The sequence below is a fragment of the Neomonachus schauinslandi genome, chromosome 6 (genome assembly GCF_002201575.2).
Source record: "Neomonachus schauinslandi chromosome 6, ASM220157v2, whole genome shotgun sequence".
Taxonomy (NCBI): domain Eukaryota; kingdom Metazoa; phylum Chordata; class Mammalia; order Carnivora; family Phocidae; genus Neomonachus; species Neomonachus schauinslandi.
This window is the reverse complement of record NC_058408.1, coordinates 127,801,821-127,816,450: the sequence shown is the minus strand read 5'-3', so window position 1 is coordinate 127,816,450 and position 14,630 is coordinate 127,801,821. Positions and strand designations below refer to the sequence as shown.

The following is a 14,630-nucleotide window of genomic DNA, read 5'->3' as shown; positions in this document are numbered from 1 at the left end:
AATTTATGTTGTGTTTATTTATTCATGTATTTACTTAGGCTTTCCAGGCAGCTCCTTTTCATCTGGGACCTGTTTCCTTGATCACATTCCTTTATGCTTGCTTTATCTCCTACTTTGTTGCTTTCCCTTTCAGTGGCTTCTGGCTTGGCTGCTGTCCTTATTCTTCCCAAGGGCCGTCAAACAGCTGATTTAAGCGTTTGGCCTATGCTTTTTGTGAATAGCCCAGAAAGGACTGGGCTGAACTTTGAGCGGATGCCTATAACCATGACCTCTTTCTTCTCTTTGCAAGTCTCCATCAGGCCTCTACCTTCATTTTCATTCCTCACATTTCTTTGATGAACCTGCTGCAGGGAATAATTAGATTATCTTCACTGTCACTAATGAATTAGACTTGGCGTTTATGTCAAAAGTATCAAAGATACAGTCAGTTTTCTCAAGAGATTACAGGAAAAATGTGTTTGAATGTCGCTTATCACACTAAGGCCAGATCAGGGCAAAATAGTTGTGATGCCAAGCCAGCTAAAGTTTACTTTTTTTTCCTTTCTGACACTTATTTTCACTTAATAAGTGCTAAGCTTTGTGCTCTTTTATATACTGTCTTCTTCAGTATTCAAACTCTATAGAGTATATCACAAGCTTTTAAAAATACTCTTTTTACCAATGAGGAAACTGAGTCTTAAAGATATTGTGAATTGCAGAAAGTCCCACCGTTGTTGTTTGGCAAAGCTGAGAATCATTGGTCCTTTAACTCCCAAGTCCAGGGCTCAGGGCTCTTTCTTCTAAAGGTTTTTTTATTTTTAAGTAATCTCTACTCTCAAGTTGGGGCTCAAATTCAGAACCCTAAGATCAAGAGCCACATGCTCCACCGACTGATCCAGCCAGGCACCCTGACTGAGCCAGCCCAGCACCCCAGGGCTGCTTCTTCTGTACCATAATGGCTCCCATAGAGTTGCATCAAAGGCTGCCATGGAGGTAAACAGAAAACTCAGCATGATGTGTTGAAAGGAACATGGAAATTTTAGTTAGAGAAGCTGGATTTAAAATTTTTGTCTCTACCACTTAATGTGTGACCTTGAGCAAGTTATTTAGCTCCTCTGGACCTCTTTCCACTGTCTATAAAATGAAGATCACGATGATATCAACTCTTTCACGGGGAAATAGTTGTGAGAACTATATAATGTATGTGAAAGCACTTAGTCAACTATAAAATATTGGCCTGAAGCATAATGTATTTAAGATTCATCTCTGTTGTAGTATGTCACAATTTCCTTCTTTTTTAAGGCCGATTAATATTCCGTTGTATGTATATGCCATGTTTTGTTATTCCATTCATCCATTGATGAAATCCCAAGTGGGTTGCTTCCACCCTTTGGTCGTTGTGTTTTGGTTATTTGTATATGGGTGTACAAATATCTGTCCAGTCCCTGCTTTCACTTCTCTTGGGCCTAAACCTAGAAGTGGAATTGGTGGATCATATTGTAATTCTGTTTAATTTTTTTAGTAAATGCCATACTGTTTTTAGGATTAGCATTTTGAGCCTTCCTTAGAATGTTTCCTAAGTATGTCTTCATATATCCCTTCTATAAAACTTAAGATGTTATCCCTAACCTTGAAAGATGTTTTGCTTTTTTTGTAGGTAGATTTTGATGCTTTGAATGAGGATGGTGCAGGGAGTTTCTTTTCTCAGAGTTAGTATTCTCTTGGCTGAGGGTGAAAAAGTGGTATGCCTGTCTGCATTCCACTCCAGTGGTAATGAGTGCTGCCTTATGCTCCCTTGGTTTTTTTTCTAAGAGCTTGTGTTGTACATCCATGACACTATTAACTTTGGGTGGTTTAGAAAACAAGAGACTGTGTCAGAAAATTGGACCCATGGGTCTCCCAGGGATACTATGGGATGTTTAACTATTGGCCACCAAGTTTATTAATAAGGATAGAGTATATAGAGGCTTAGAAGTAAAACTCTGAGGGCGCCTGGGTGGCTCAGTCGTTAAGCATCTGCCTTCAGCTTGGGTCATGGTCCCGGGGTCCTGGGATCGAGCCCCGCATCGGGCTCCCTGCTCAGCGGGAAGCCTGCTTCTCCCTCTCCCACTCCCCCTGCTTGTGTTCCCTCTCTCTCTGTGTCTCTGTCTCTGTCAAATAAATAAATAAAAATCTTAAAAAAAAAAAAAAGTAAATCTGTGATAGTGTGCAACATTTACTTCTGTTGTTATAAAGATTATTTGTGCTAATCCCACAGCTGGAAAAGATTTCTAAGGCAGAGTGAACGAACTCTTAGCCACCTCTCCTGTAGTATGTTCTTTGATAACCATGGAAAAGGTTTGGGTTGCATATGAAATTTTCAGACATCTAACTAACAGCTGAGAGGGCCTCAAGGTGGTTTGGTAGTTGATGACAGCTACAAGTTATGTTTTTGGGATCTTCTGGAATGCAATACATCTAATGGCAACCCTAACATAGTATCTTACAGCCCGTGAAAGGCAGCAGAAAGGCTGCAGACTTTAATGTTTTTTGGAGTTCAGATTGTGACAGTGAAAATTAAAAGTGCTTCCACATGCTTGGAGGCCTAAATTTGCTCAAGTGTCAGTCTGTTTGCTTTTCACTTGTCTTTCGTGGCTTAGTCATGCCAGCTCTTTAATTGTCAGAGTTATTTGTGTTTAAACAATTTGTCTCTCTCTTCCTGTTTGATCCTTCAGAGAGATTCTTAAAATGCAGCTGCTTAGAAACTGCTGTTTTTTAAATTGAAGTATAGTTGACATACAATGTTCTATCAATTTCAGGTGTACAGCATAGCGACTCAACAATTCTATTCATTGTGCAGTGCTCACCATGATGAGTGTAGTTACCATCTGTCACCATACATAGTTATTACAATATTATTGATTATATTCCCTGTGCTCTACTTTTCATCTTATTTTGTAACTGGACATTTGTACCTCTTAATCTGCTTCACCTATAACATCCATCCCTTTGCCCCCACCTGTCTGGTAACTACTGGTTTGTTCTCTGTATTTATTTTATTTTATTTTATTTTTTTTAAAGATTTTATTTATTTATTTGACAGAGACAGAGATAGCAAGAGCAGGAACACAAGCAGGGGGAGTGGGAGAGGGAGAAGCAGGCTTCCCCTCGAGGAGGGAGCCCGATGTGGGACTCGATCCCAGGACCCTGGGATCATGACCTGAGCCGAAGGCAGACGCTTAACGACTGAGCCACCCAGGCACCCTATTTTATTTTATTTTATCTTTGAAGATTTTATTTATTTATTTGACAGAGAGAGATAGTGAGAGCAGGAACATAAGCAGGGGGAGTGGGAGAGGGAGAAGCAGGCTTCCGGCCAAGCAGGGAGCCTGATGTGGGACTGGATCCCAGGACCTGACCATGACCTGAGCCGAAGGCAGACGCTCAACTGAGCCACCCAGGCACCCCTGTTATCTATATTTATGAGTTTGTTTTTGTTTGTTTGCTTGTTTGTTTTGGTTTTTAGATTTCATATGTAGGTGAAATCATATGGTATTTGTCTTTTTCTGTCTGACTTATTTCACTTAGCATATTACCCTCTAGGTTCATCTATGTTGTTGTGAATGGCAAGATCTCATTCCTTTTTATGGCTGAGTAATATTCCATTGTGTGTGAATGTATATGTATATATACCACAAATTTATCCATTTATCTCTTGATGGACACTTGGGTTGCCTCTATATCTTGGCCAATGTAAATAATACTGCAGTAAATATTGGGGTGCGTATATCTTTTCAAATTAGAGTTTTTGAGAAACTATTCTTTTTTTAAGTAGCCGTCATGCCCAATGTGGGGCTTGAATTCATGACCCTGAGATTGAGAGTCACATGCTCTACTGACTGAGCTAGCCAGGTGCCCCGAAACTGCTGTTTTTATTGGAATACCTGATGTCATTAATGTACAGGGCCCTATATTTGTTCCTTCCCATAGGCGGGTTGTTCCTTTGTTTTGCCACAAGAGAAATAAAATATTACTGCTCTACCTTTAAAATTCTACTTTGTATAATTGTTAATTCAGCTGCCTTCACAGATCAGCTGGTCCACAAAGGAAAAATACTCTGAGGGGCCAAATGCAGGACTGGAAGGAAAGCATTTGGGAAGTTTTGCTTGGAGACTTCTATGCTAAATATTTCCTGCCACCATTTAGCAGGTTACCCTAGTGAGGTCCTATACTTTAGGAAGATGTCTGCTATTAACCTAATTAGTCAAAAGAGAAAAAGAAAAATGTTAGACTAAAATCTGACCTTCATCTAACCAAACAACTTTCAAGGTAAGTAATTTGAAGCCCTTAATGAATCTGTTCAAGTTAACATCTTAATGCTTTTCACTTAATTAGCATTTTATTAGCACCAAGTTCACAATCCTATTCTCTGGTTGCTCACAGAAATAGTGGCTGAATCATTGCAAATAGGTTTTTTCCTGATCTGTAATTTTCTTAAGGTGGATAAAGTTTTTTTTTTTAAAGATTTTATTTATTTATTTGAGACAGAGAGAATGAGATACAGAGAGCATGAGAGGGAGGAGGGTCAGAGGGAGAAGCAGACTCCCTGCCGAGCAGGGAGCCTGATGCGGGACTCGATCCAGGGACTCCAGGATCATGACCTGAGCCGAAGGCAGTCGCTTAACCAACTGAGCCACCCAGGCGCCCATTAAGGTGGATAAAGTTTTAACTCTGTGATTAATATATTAAATTTTTCCTATATTAGGAATGCATTAAGCTAAAGTTTAGTTTTTCTTTGGCAATGACTTTTTATCCATTAGGCCCTCCAGGGCTGACAAGAATGACTTTTTAGATATTGCTGTGATTAGTGACAAGCTTGGGATTTGGAATGAGAATAAATGTCTTAATTGTTCACCTTGTGAGTTTGCCTCTTGTCCCTCTCTTTACTCCATGATCTTTTTGTTTCAGTGCTGAAGTAGTCCTTCCCCTACTTCCTGCTTGTGTGCTTATGTAGCTGTTTTCCTTCATCCTAAAAAATATCCCCTCAAAAAAAAAAAAAAAAAAAAGAGGGGGAGGAGGAGGAGGAAAGCTTTAAATGTACACTCTGCTGGGGAGGCTGGGGAACAAGAATAGCTCTCAGCAGCCTCTAGATAGGGGGGTTCATTGGGCATAGCACCCTTTGGAGCAGGCTGCATATAGAATTCTGAATGTCATGGAGAAAAAGCCCACAGGCGGTAATCAGGGAGAGCACATTACTGTTGATGGCCAGAATTAGGGTTGGAAAGGGAATGTAAGGTCTCAGCTAGGCAGAGTCCCTCCAAATCCCCTTGCCCATGAACCTGTGTGGGCTACAGAATTTGCCTCTTAGTCACAGTTCTTTAATCAGAATGGATATTGATGATGAGCTGAGAGGAGGAACAGTTTGACACCAGGCACTTCAGCTGAAGGATGCAATGTAGTCTAGTAAAAAGTAAATATGGATCAAAGCAATCAAATGACAGGAGCAGAGGCATTGGGCTGTTGACTCTTGAATAGCAAGAAGTACATGAAAATAAGCTTCTAGACCAGTTGTCTGCTCAAAAGTGGCAGACAGGCAGGCTCAGATTATCCCCTGGGTTAGAATTTATCAGTAATGACCTTTCTTCTGGTAAACAGACCCTGCTGATCTCCCATTACAGAGAATGAAAAGCATTATGCAGATTAAAACAAAGCACCAAAATGAGGCTGCTATAATATTTCCCCAGTGACTGATAGCATTACATATTATTCTAATAATTGCTGTTCTCTAATCTCTTAAGACTACAGCTAGAAAAAAAAAAACCAAACACTGAATCCCATGTGGTTAATCATGTGTTTTGCCCTAACTTGGTTTATGCTGCAAAGTGAGGTTTTGCATTAGGTCATAGCTGGGTTTGGTGAACTGCAGTACAGTAAAGAAGTCTTGGTTGAAGAAATTCAGGTATTTGTAATGGAACATTAAGATTTTTAGTTGGGGCTACTGTGATTTTAGGTGAGTATGACTTTAGTATATAAAAACCCTCCTTCCCTCAATCTGAAATTCCCTTGGGGTCTTTTTCCGCTTTACTTTTTAAATTTTTTAAATTTATCATCATTATTTTTATTTTTATTTTTTGTTGAACTCTTTTTTTTTCATTATTATTATTTTTAAAGATTTATTTATTGGAGAAAGAGAGCCCAAGAGAGTGTGGGAGTGGGAGGGGCAGGAGAGGGAGAGAGAATCTTGAGCAGATTCCCTGCTGAGCACGGAGCCCAACACAGGGCCTGATCTCATGACCCTGGCGCCCCTCACTTAGCCTTTTTTAAAGAAAATTGCAAGAAAATATGCATAACATAAAATTTACTATTTTAACCATTTTTAAGTCTACAGTTCTGTGGCATTAAGTACATCCACATTGTTGTGCAGCCATCACCATGAGCCATCTTTTTCATATTCTTCAACTGAAGTGAAACAGTAACTCCTCATTCCCTCCTCCTAGCCCCTGGCAATCGCCATTCCACTTTCTGTGTTTGTGAGTTTGACTACTCTAGGAACATATTTATAAGAGCAATTAAACAATATTTGTTGTTTTGTGCCTGGCTTATTTTACTTAGCATAATATCCTCAAGGTTCTTTCCATGTTGTATCATGTATCATAATTTCCTCCATTTTTTTTTTTTAAGTGATCTCTATACCCAGCATGGGGCTTGAACTCACAACCCCAAGATCAAGAGTCCCATGCTCCACTGACTGGGCCAGCTAGGTGCCTCCCCCAACTTTTTTAAAGACTGAATAATACTCCATTGTATGTATACCACATTTTATTTATCCATTTATCCATTGATGGACCCTTGCATTGCTTCCACTTTTTGGCTATTGTGAATAATGCTTCTATGAACATGGGTGTACAAATCTTTGAGAACCTGCTTTTTCTTCCTTTGGGGATATACCCACAAGTGGAATTGCTGAATCATATGGTCATTTTATTTTTCATTTTTGGGGGGAATCACCATACCCTTTTCCATAACAGCTGCACCATTTTGTATTCCTACCAATGTTGTGCAAGGGTTCCAGTTTCTCCATACCCTGGATGACACTCGTTATTTTCTATTTTTTTATAATAGTTGTCCTAATGAGTATGAAATGCTATTGAATTGCAGTTTTGACTTCCATTTCCCTAATGACTAGTGGTATTAGTTATCTTTTTCATGTGCTTATTGGCTATTTGTCTATCTTCTTTGGAGCAATGTCTATTCCTGTCCTTTGCCAATTTTTAAATTGGTTTGTTTGGCTGTTTTGTTGTTGAATTTTAAGAATTCTTTATATATTCTGGATTCCAGCCACTTATGAAATACATGGTTTGCAGATATTTTTTTCTGTGGATTGCCTTTTCATTCTGTTGATTGTGTCCTTTGATGCATAAAAGTTTTTAATTTTGGTGAAGTCCAGCTTATCTGTTTTTTTCTTTTGTTGACCGTGCTTTTGGTGTCGTATCCAAGCAATCATTGTCAATTCAAGTTCTGCAGCTTTCTCATGTTTCCTTCTAAGAAAAGGAATGTAAGAAAGCTCTTATATTTAGGTCTTTGATACATTTTAAGGGAAGTTTTATATATGGTGTAAGGTAAGGGTCCAACTTCATTTTTTTGCACATGGCAATCCCCAGCACCCACTTTGCTTTTTTGAGATAACCACAGTTCTGATTTGTTAACTGAAATCAGGCTGAATTAACTGATGAGTGTAGAATTTGAGACTCCACATTTTTTCTGTATGTCCCTGTTCTGTTTGTTTTTTAGCTTTGTTCATTGCTCTGCTTGTTTAAGAGATGGCATAACATAGTGGTTAAGAGCAGGGACTCTATAGAGTTTGGTTCTCTGAGTTTGAGTCTAAGCTCTACCACTTACTTTGGACACATTTTTTAACCACTCTTTGCTTTGAGTTTCCTCATGGAACCTGGGTCATTGCTGAGATGATTAAATGACAATATATGTAAAGGACTTGGAATAGTACCTGGCACACAGTCAGTCAGTACCTAGTACAGTCAGTGCTATGTAAATGTTCATTATTATCATCTTTTTTTTTTTTTTAAGATTTTATTTATTTATTTGAAAGCGAGAGAGATAGCGAGAGAGGGAACACAAGCAGGGGGAGTGGGAGAGGGAGAAGCAGGCTTCCCTGCTGAGCAGGGAGCCCGATGCGGGGCTCAATCCCAGGACCCTGGGATCATTACCTGAGCCGAAGGCAGACGCTTAACGACTGAGCCACCCAGGCGCCCCTATTATCATCTTTTTTAAACAATTGTTCTTACTATGCAAGTCTGGAGGTCTTACAGCCTTGGTTCTGATGATCTGCATGGGACTTCATTCTAGAAAGCAACTCCCTTCCATATCCAACTTTATTCAGTTCCCTTGGCTCTACTTATGTGGACCTAGAAGGGATCAGAAATACAGAATGATATTATTTGCAACCTGACATCAGGGGCAACACTGGAACTTAGGCTGTCAGCCTGCATCTTGGCATTATTGTTGGGAAAATAGTTCAGATGGGAAGAATTTATGTTTTCCATCGCTTCCAGCCCTTTGAGATGTTTGACCGTGAAACTTTGACTTTATTATTTTATTACTCTGCCTTCTTGCCATTATTTTGGTAAAGGAGAATGTGCCCAAAAGGAATATGCATATAACTGAAAAGATACTAATCAGTGTTTTTTAGTTTTAAGATTTTATTTATTTATTTGAGAGAGAGAGAGTGCATGAGATGGGGGAGGGTCACAGGGCAGGCTCCCCACTGAGGCGGAGCCGGACATGGGGCTCAATCCCGGGACTCCGGGATCATGACCTGAGCCGAAGGCAGACACCCATCCGATTGAGCCACCCAGGTGCCCCACTAATCAATGTGTTCTTATCTCTGATTGGAGGGATTATAGGTATTCTTAATTTTTTTCTTACATATTAAATTTATAAAACATTTGGCTGTGGATTTCTTTTTAGATGCCCTTTATTTGGCTGGAAAAGGTCCCTTCTATTCCTAGTTTTTTAGTGTTTTTTTAAATCATGAAAAGGTGTTGGATTTTGTCAGTGTTTTTTCTGTGTCTATTGGGATGATCATGTGGTTTTTGTTTCTTATTCTATTGATACGGTTATATTACATTAATTGATTTTGAGATGTTAAACCAGCCCCACTTGGTTATGATGTATAATTCTTTTTATATGTTGCAGGTTTCAGATTGGTAGTATTTTGCTGAAGATTTTTGTGTCCTTATTCATCAATGATATTGCTCTGTAGTTCTCTTTTCTTGTGGTCTTTGTCTGGTTTTGATATCAGGGTATTGGTAGCCTTATAGAATGAGTTGGGGAAGTGGTCCCCTCTCTTCAGTTTTTTTGAAAGACTATTTAGAGGATTGGTATTAATTCTTTAAATCTTTGTATAGTTCATCAGTGAAGCCATCAGAGGCTGGGCTTGTTTTCATAGGTAGTTTTTTAAAATAGTAATTGAAGAGGCGCCTGCTTGGGTGGCTTAGTCGGTTCAGCATCCAGCACTTGATTTTGGCTCAGGTCATGATCTCAGGCCTGCATCAGGCTCTATGCTGGGTGTAGAGCCTGCTTAAGATTCTCTATCTCCCTCTCCCTCTGCCCCTCCCCCACGTTCTTTCTCTCTCTCTCAAAAAAAATTAGTAATTAAATCTCTTTGCTTGTTATATAGCTATGTTCAAATTGTTGTTTCTTCTTGAGTCAGTTTCGGTAATTTTTGTCTTCCTAGGAATTTCTCCATTTCATCTAAGTTGCCTGTTGGCATACACTTTGTATTCCTTCTCTGGCAGTTCTTTCCTGGATTCTTAGCTTTGCGTAATTATACCTACAATGGAACCAGCATCCTAAAGTCACCAAGATAAATCCTCCTACTCCAGCATCACATGATCTTCTCATTCTACTAGTTAACAAAAAATGTCCAAGGCCAGCCCAGCAGATCCTAATGAACCATACAGTATTGAATCCTGTGCACAGGGAATGTTTTTGGCATATAAAATTTCTAGAAATTTAAAGGGCTTCCCCTTGGTGAGTTTGCCATGCTCCAGTGAGGTGGCCGTGGGCTCCAGTGCCCAATTTTTATTGTTGAATTGTCTCTGCCTTCATTTCTGTCGTGACATATCTTTTTTTCATTCCTTTACTTTCAACCTATTTGTATCTTTGAATCTAAAATGTGCCTCTGATGGATGGCATATAGTTGGATCTTGGTTACTTTTATCTAGACTTAATTTACATGCTCTGAGAGTGTCACTTAAGGCCTTCCAGGTGTGGGCCCTCACCTTTTGTAAAGGCTAGGGTTTTATAGGATTGTGAATAGCCAACTGGAGGAAACTTGTAAGGGTGAGTTAGTTGGAAAAGATCTTATATATATATATCTGGTGACCTTACTTTGAATGTTGTTTTAGAAAACAATTAGACAATCTTTTTACTTGTTAATTACATTGGTATTTTTCTCTTTCTTAATGAATTATGTCACGTACTTACTTGAACATATTGGAAGTGGTTTGGAGGGACTATACAGTGACTGAGCCAGTGATACCAGAGTAGCTGCTTCCTGGTGACTAGAAGTAATTAAGAGTCCTGGGCCTTGAGGTAAGTTGAAAGGGCTTGATTCTTAGCAGACAGCTGCAGGTGAAAATTGCTGAGAGCACTGGAGAAGAAATGTATGATTGTCAGTTTCCTCCAGAATGTTCTAGCTCTTGGTCCCATGTGTGTGAGTGAATGACCCCCAGGGTAGGAGAGCAAATTCTCTCCTCAATTTTTAGGTTCACAGTCTAACAACATTCTTTGTTTCTCCAAATGTGTATCTACACAGCAAAGGCCTTTGGTTCGCACTTGTCCCACTAATAGTTAATTGGATCTCATACCTATAATTTTATGGTGTGGTAAATTAACTTTAGGTTTTAAACTTAGTGTTGACTTTTTTATGGGTATCTGAGATGAGCCATCTGATGTAAGTCCTTTATTCTGCTAATCTTTTAGTCAGTAGGTCCTACCCTATGCTTTTTTCAGTTTTTTATTAGGTAAGCATCAAAAACCTGGGAAGAGAGAAATTCAGAGAAAGAATGAATGAGAGGAAGTGTGGTGTGTTTGTGTGAGATTGACTTGGGATCTTTTCTTTAGAAGCCTCTGGTTTTGGGGTGCCTGAGTGGCTCAGTTGGTTAAGCGTCTGACTCTTGATTTCAGCTGAGAAAACGATCTCAGGACCCTGAGATCGAGCTTCACATTGGGCTCCATGCTCAGCACAGAGTCTGCTTTGTCCTTCTCCCTCTGCTCCTTCCCCTCCTCGCTCTCTCAAATAAATAAATAAATAAAATCTTAAACAAACAAAAGAACCAGCAGCCTCTGGTTTTAGGAGCATTTTTTTATTCTTCTGTTTCTGTTACAGCTCCCTTGTCTTTATAGCTGTTTCTAAATGCTAGGAATTGAGAACCAGAGGGGCAGTCAGGGTGACCTAGAATTGCTGCTCTGTCTTAGTAGGTCAGGAAGAAAGGTATTTGATTCATTTTATAGTAGGGCTATTGCGGTGGGAAGGGACTAGAGTCTAGCAGTCCAAAGCCTATTATTCCTGGGCTTTTGCTTTTTCCCAGCCAGCTCTTCTCATCCTCTGGATCTCTGGAGATGGCCTGCTTTTGCTGGTACAGCTATCCTTGGTCCTTTAGGGACGTGCTTCTCCCTAATTATTATTGATCCCAAGGTAAGACAAAAAGTTTCATTTTCACCTGAGGAATGGTTGGTTTCTTTTTTTCTTCTTCAAAAGGAACTCTTGCTAGAAAGTATAGACAGTTAATCATGACTTAGTTCACAAAATGCTGGTTTCTAATTGTTAATTCTATAAATCCTAGTCACAAATGGGAAAAAGGAGTCTTTTTAAATTGTGGGCAGTTCTTCATCTTATCCCTTAATTTTCCTTCTCCATTTTTTCTTTCCTAAAAGTCAGGCTGGAACTCTGGTCAATTAACTTAGGTATTCTAATCATGTAGAACACAGTAGATTGTTAATCTACTAGTGCATTGAGGAAGCCATTACTATTGGGTAGTAATATATTATCCTGTCAGCAAACACAATAGGCATCTCTTTAGCGGATGAAACTTTAGTTTTCTTTGAATATTGTGAACAAAAACAGGAGTGTTGGGGTGGTAGGGATGGGGTGGCTGGGCAATAGACATTGGGAAGGGTATGTGCTATGGTGAGTACTGTGAATTGTGTAAGACTGTTGAATCACAGACCTGTACCTCTGAAACAAATAATACATTATATGTTAAAAAGAAGAAGATAGTAGGAAGGGAAAAATGAAGAGTGGGAAATCGGAGGGGGAGACGAACCATGAGAGACTATGGACTCTGAGAAACAAACTGAGGGTTCTAGAGGGGAGGGGGATGGGGGGATGGGTTAGCCTGGTGATGGGTATTAAAGAGGGTACGTACTGAATGGAGCACTGGGTGTTATACGCAAACAATGAATCGTGGAACACTACATCAAAAACTAATGATGTATGGTGATTAACATAACATAATAAAATAAAGGGAAAAAAAAGAGGAGTGTTTTTGGCTCCTAGGAACGTAATCACTCTAAATTCTCAGATTTATACCAGAATGCCAGGTACCATACCTCCTCTTTTCTACTGGACTTTGATCTTGCAGATTAGCAGTGCCAGGATCACAGAACCTTGAAAGCTGAAAGAACTGAAGAGGCCATCTTCTCTGGTCTCCTTCCCAAAGCATAAATCTTACTTGTTGGGGTCATATCCAGCCTCTCCTTGAACACTTAGTGAAATAGTGCTTAATACTTTAGGCTATAGGGGCACCTGGGTGGCTCAGTTGGTTAAGTGACTGCCTTCGGCTCAGGTCATGATCCTGGAGTCCCGGGATCGAGTCCCGCATCGGGCTCCCTGCTCAGCGGGGAGTCTGCTTCTCCCTCTGACCCTCCCCCCTCTCATGCTCCATCTCATTCTCTCTCTCAAATAAATAAATAAAATCTTTATAAAAAAAATACTTTAGGCAATAGATTATTCAGTTTTTTAAATGATGAGAATTTTGGGGTACCTGGCAGGCTCATTTGGTGGAGCATGCAACTCTTAATCTCAGGAATGTTAAGTTCAAGACCCACATTGGGTGTAGAGATTACTTAAAAAAATAAAATCTTTAAAAAAATGATGAGACTCTATTCCTCATGTTGGAATCTTCCTCTTTATAACCTGAACCTTTAAATGCAACACCAAAAAAAAAAAAATGTACTGTCTCTTCTACATACTATCTTCTTCAAAGGGCTAAAATGTATACTCCTGCTCTTCTGTAGTCCTTTCTTCCTTCAATTGTTCATCATATGTCATGGTTTTAAAATCTTTGGCATACTGTGATTGTCTTTTAGACATATTCTAACTTCTCAGTTTACCTCCTAAAGTATGGTGTTAGGGCATGCCTTGTACCAAATAAGCATTCAGTAAATGTTTATTGGATTGAATGACACCTAGAACTGGATCCGGATATGATCTGAGTAGTTTAGATTAGTAGGAGACTGTTAGCACCCGGGATCTGGACACATTTTATTTGCAGGCTCCATTGTGTTAGTTTTTCAGCAGCTGAATTGCATTGTTGGTCCATAACAAGCTTAGGTCCCACTAAAACCTTCAAATTTGCTTGAAGTGACCTGCTCTCAAGCTAACTCTTCCCCACCCCCATCCTTAAATTATTAAGTTGGTAGTGGTGTTTTGAGTGGTGGTGGTTGTTTATTTGGTGTTTGTTTTAAAGATTTATTTATTTGAGAGAGAGAGCATGCATGCATGCACAGAGTGGGTAGAGGGGGAGGGGGAAGGACAAGCTGACTCCCTGTTGAGTGCAGAGCCCAATGCAGGGCTTGATTTCATGACTCTGAGATCATGACCTGAGCTGAAATCAAGAGTCAGACGCCAACACCTAACCAACTGAGTCACCCAGGTGCCCCTGTTTGTTTGTTTGCTTGTTTTAATGCTACCTGTTCATTATAGAAATTTTAAACAATGCAGAAAAGTGCAAAGAACAAAGTAAAGTAAAATCATCTAAAATCTTACCATTCAGAGCTACTACAACTGTATTGGTGAATCTCTTGAACATCTCCAGTTGATCTTTTCTTTAAACTAACCTAAATGAAACTCTTTATCCTTATCAATTGTGTCTTGTTCATTGCAGCTCGTCATTCTAGCTTATCAGGATAATTTTTGAGTCCTGATTATGTCATTCTATGTATTGGTTTTCTTTTGCAGCTTTGTATCATCAGCACATTTGATAAATATGCCTTCTAAATTTTTGTCCAGATGCTTTGATCTAATCCTGACTCTGTACTGATTTGGTGGATGATTTGGGAATATTTTCTCCCCTTTCTGGGTTTTGGCTTGCTGCTCTTAAATAAAATGGCCTCAAAGACTGGAAAAAAACCTCCTTAAGAATCAACTGCAAAGCTCTTTGTAAAAAATAAATTTGTGAAGAAAAAACTGTGGGTGGGGAATCATCAGCCAGGGCCAGACTAGAAAAATAAAATCCTTTTATAGAAAAATCAGGGACGACAACCTTCATAGAATGGTTCAAATCTTCCTCTGTCCTCCTACTCTCCTAAAATCCCGGGAGAGGGATTTACCAGTTGAAATAAAGAAATTAAATTAAATTTTCAAAAAA

General features: G+C 39.4%; 2 protein-coding genes across 2 annotated transcripts in view; one reads left to right on the top strand and one right to left on the bottom strand.

Annotated features, from left to right (window-relative positions):
- The window catches only part of ARMH3 (armadillo like helical domain containing 3), a 178,314-nt gene that overhangs the window by 101,436 nt on the left and 62,248 nt on the right, over nucleotides 1-14,630 (top strand). The window lies entirely within an intron of this gene.
- On the bottom strand, nucleotides 9,730-14,155 carry LOC110589372 (cytochrome c oxidase assembly protein COX20, mitochondrial-like). Its single transcript, XM_044915987.1, has 2 exons — nucleotides 14,101-14,155; nucleotides 9,730-9,947 (listed from the first exon to the last, which is right to left on the bottom strand). The coding sequence occupies exons 1-2, from the start codon at nucleotides 14,153-14,155 to the stop codon at nucleotides 9,730-9,732; spliced, it is 273 nt and encodes a 90-aa protein (XP_044771922.1).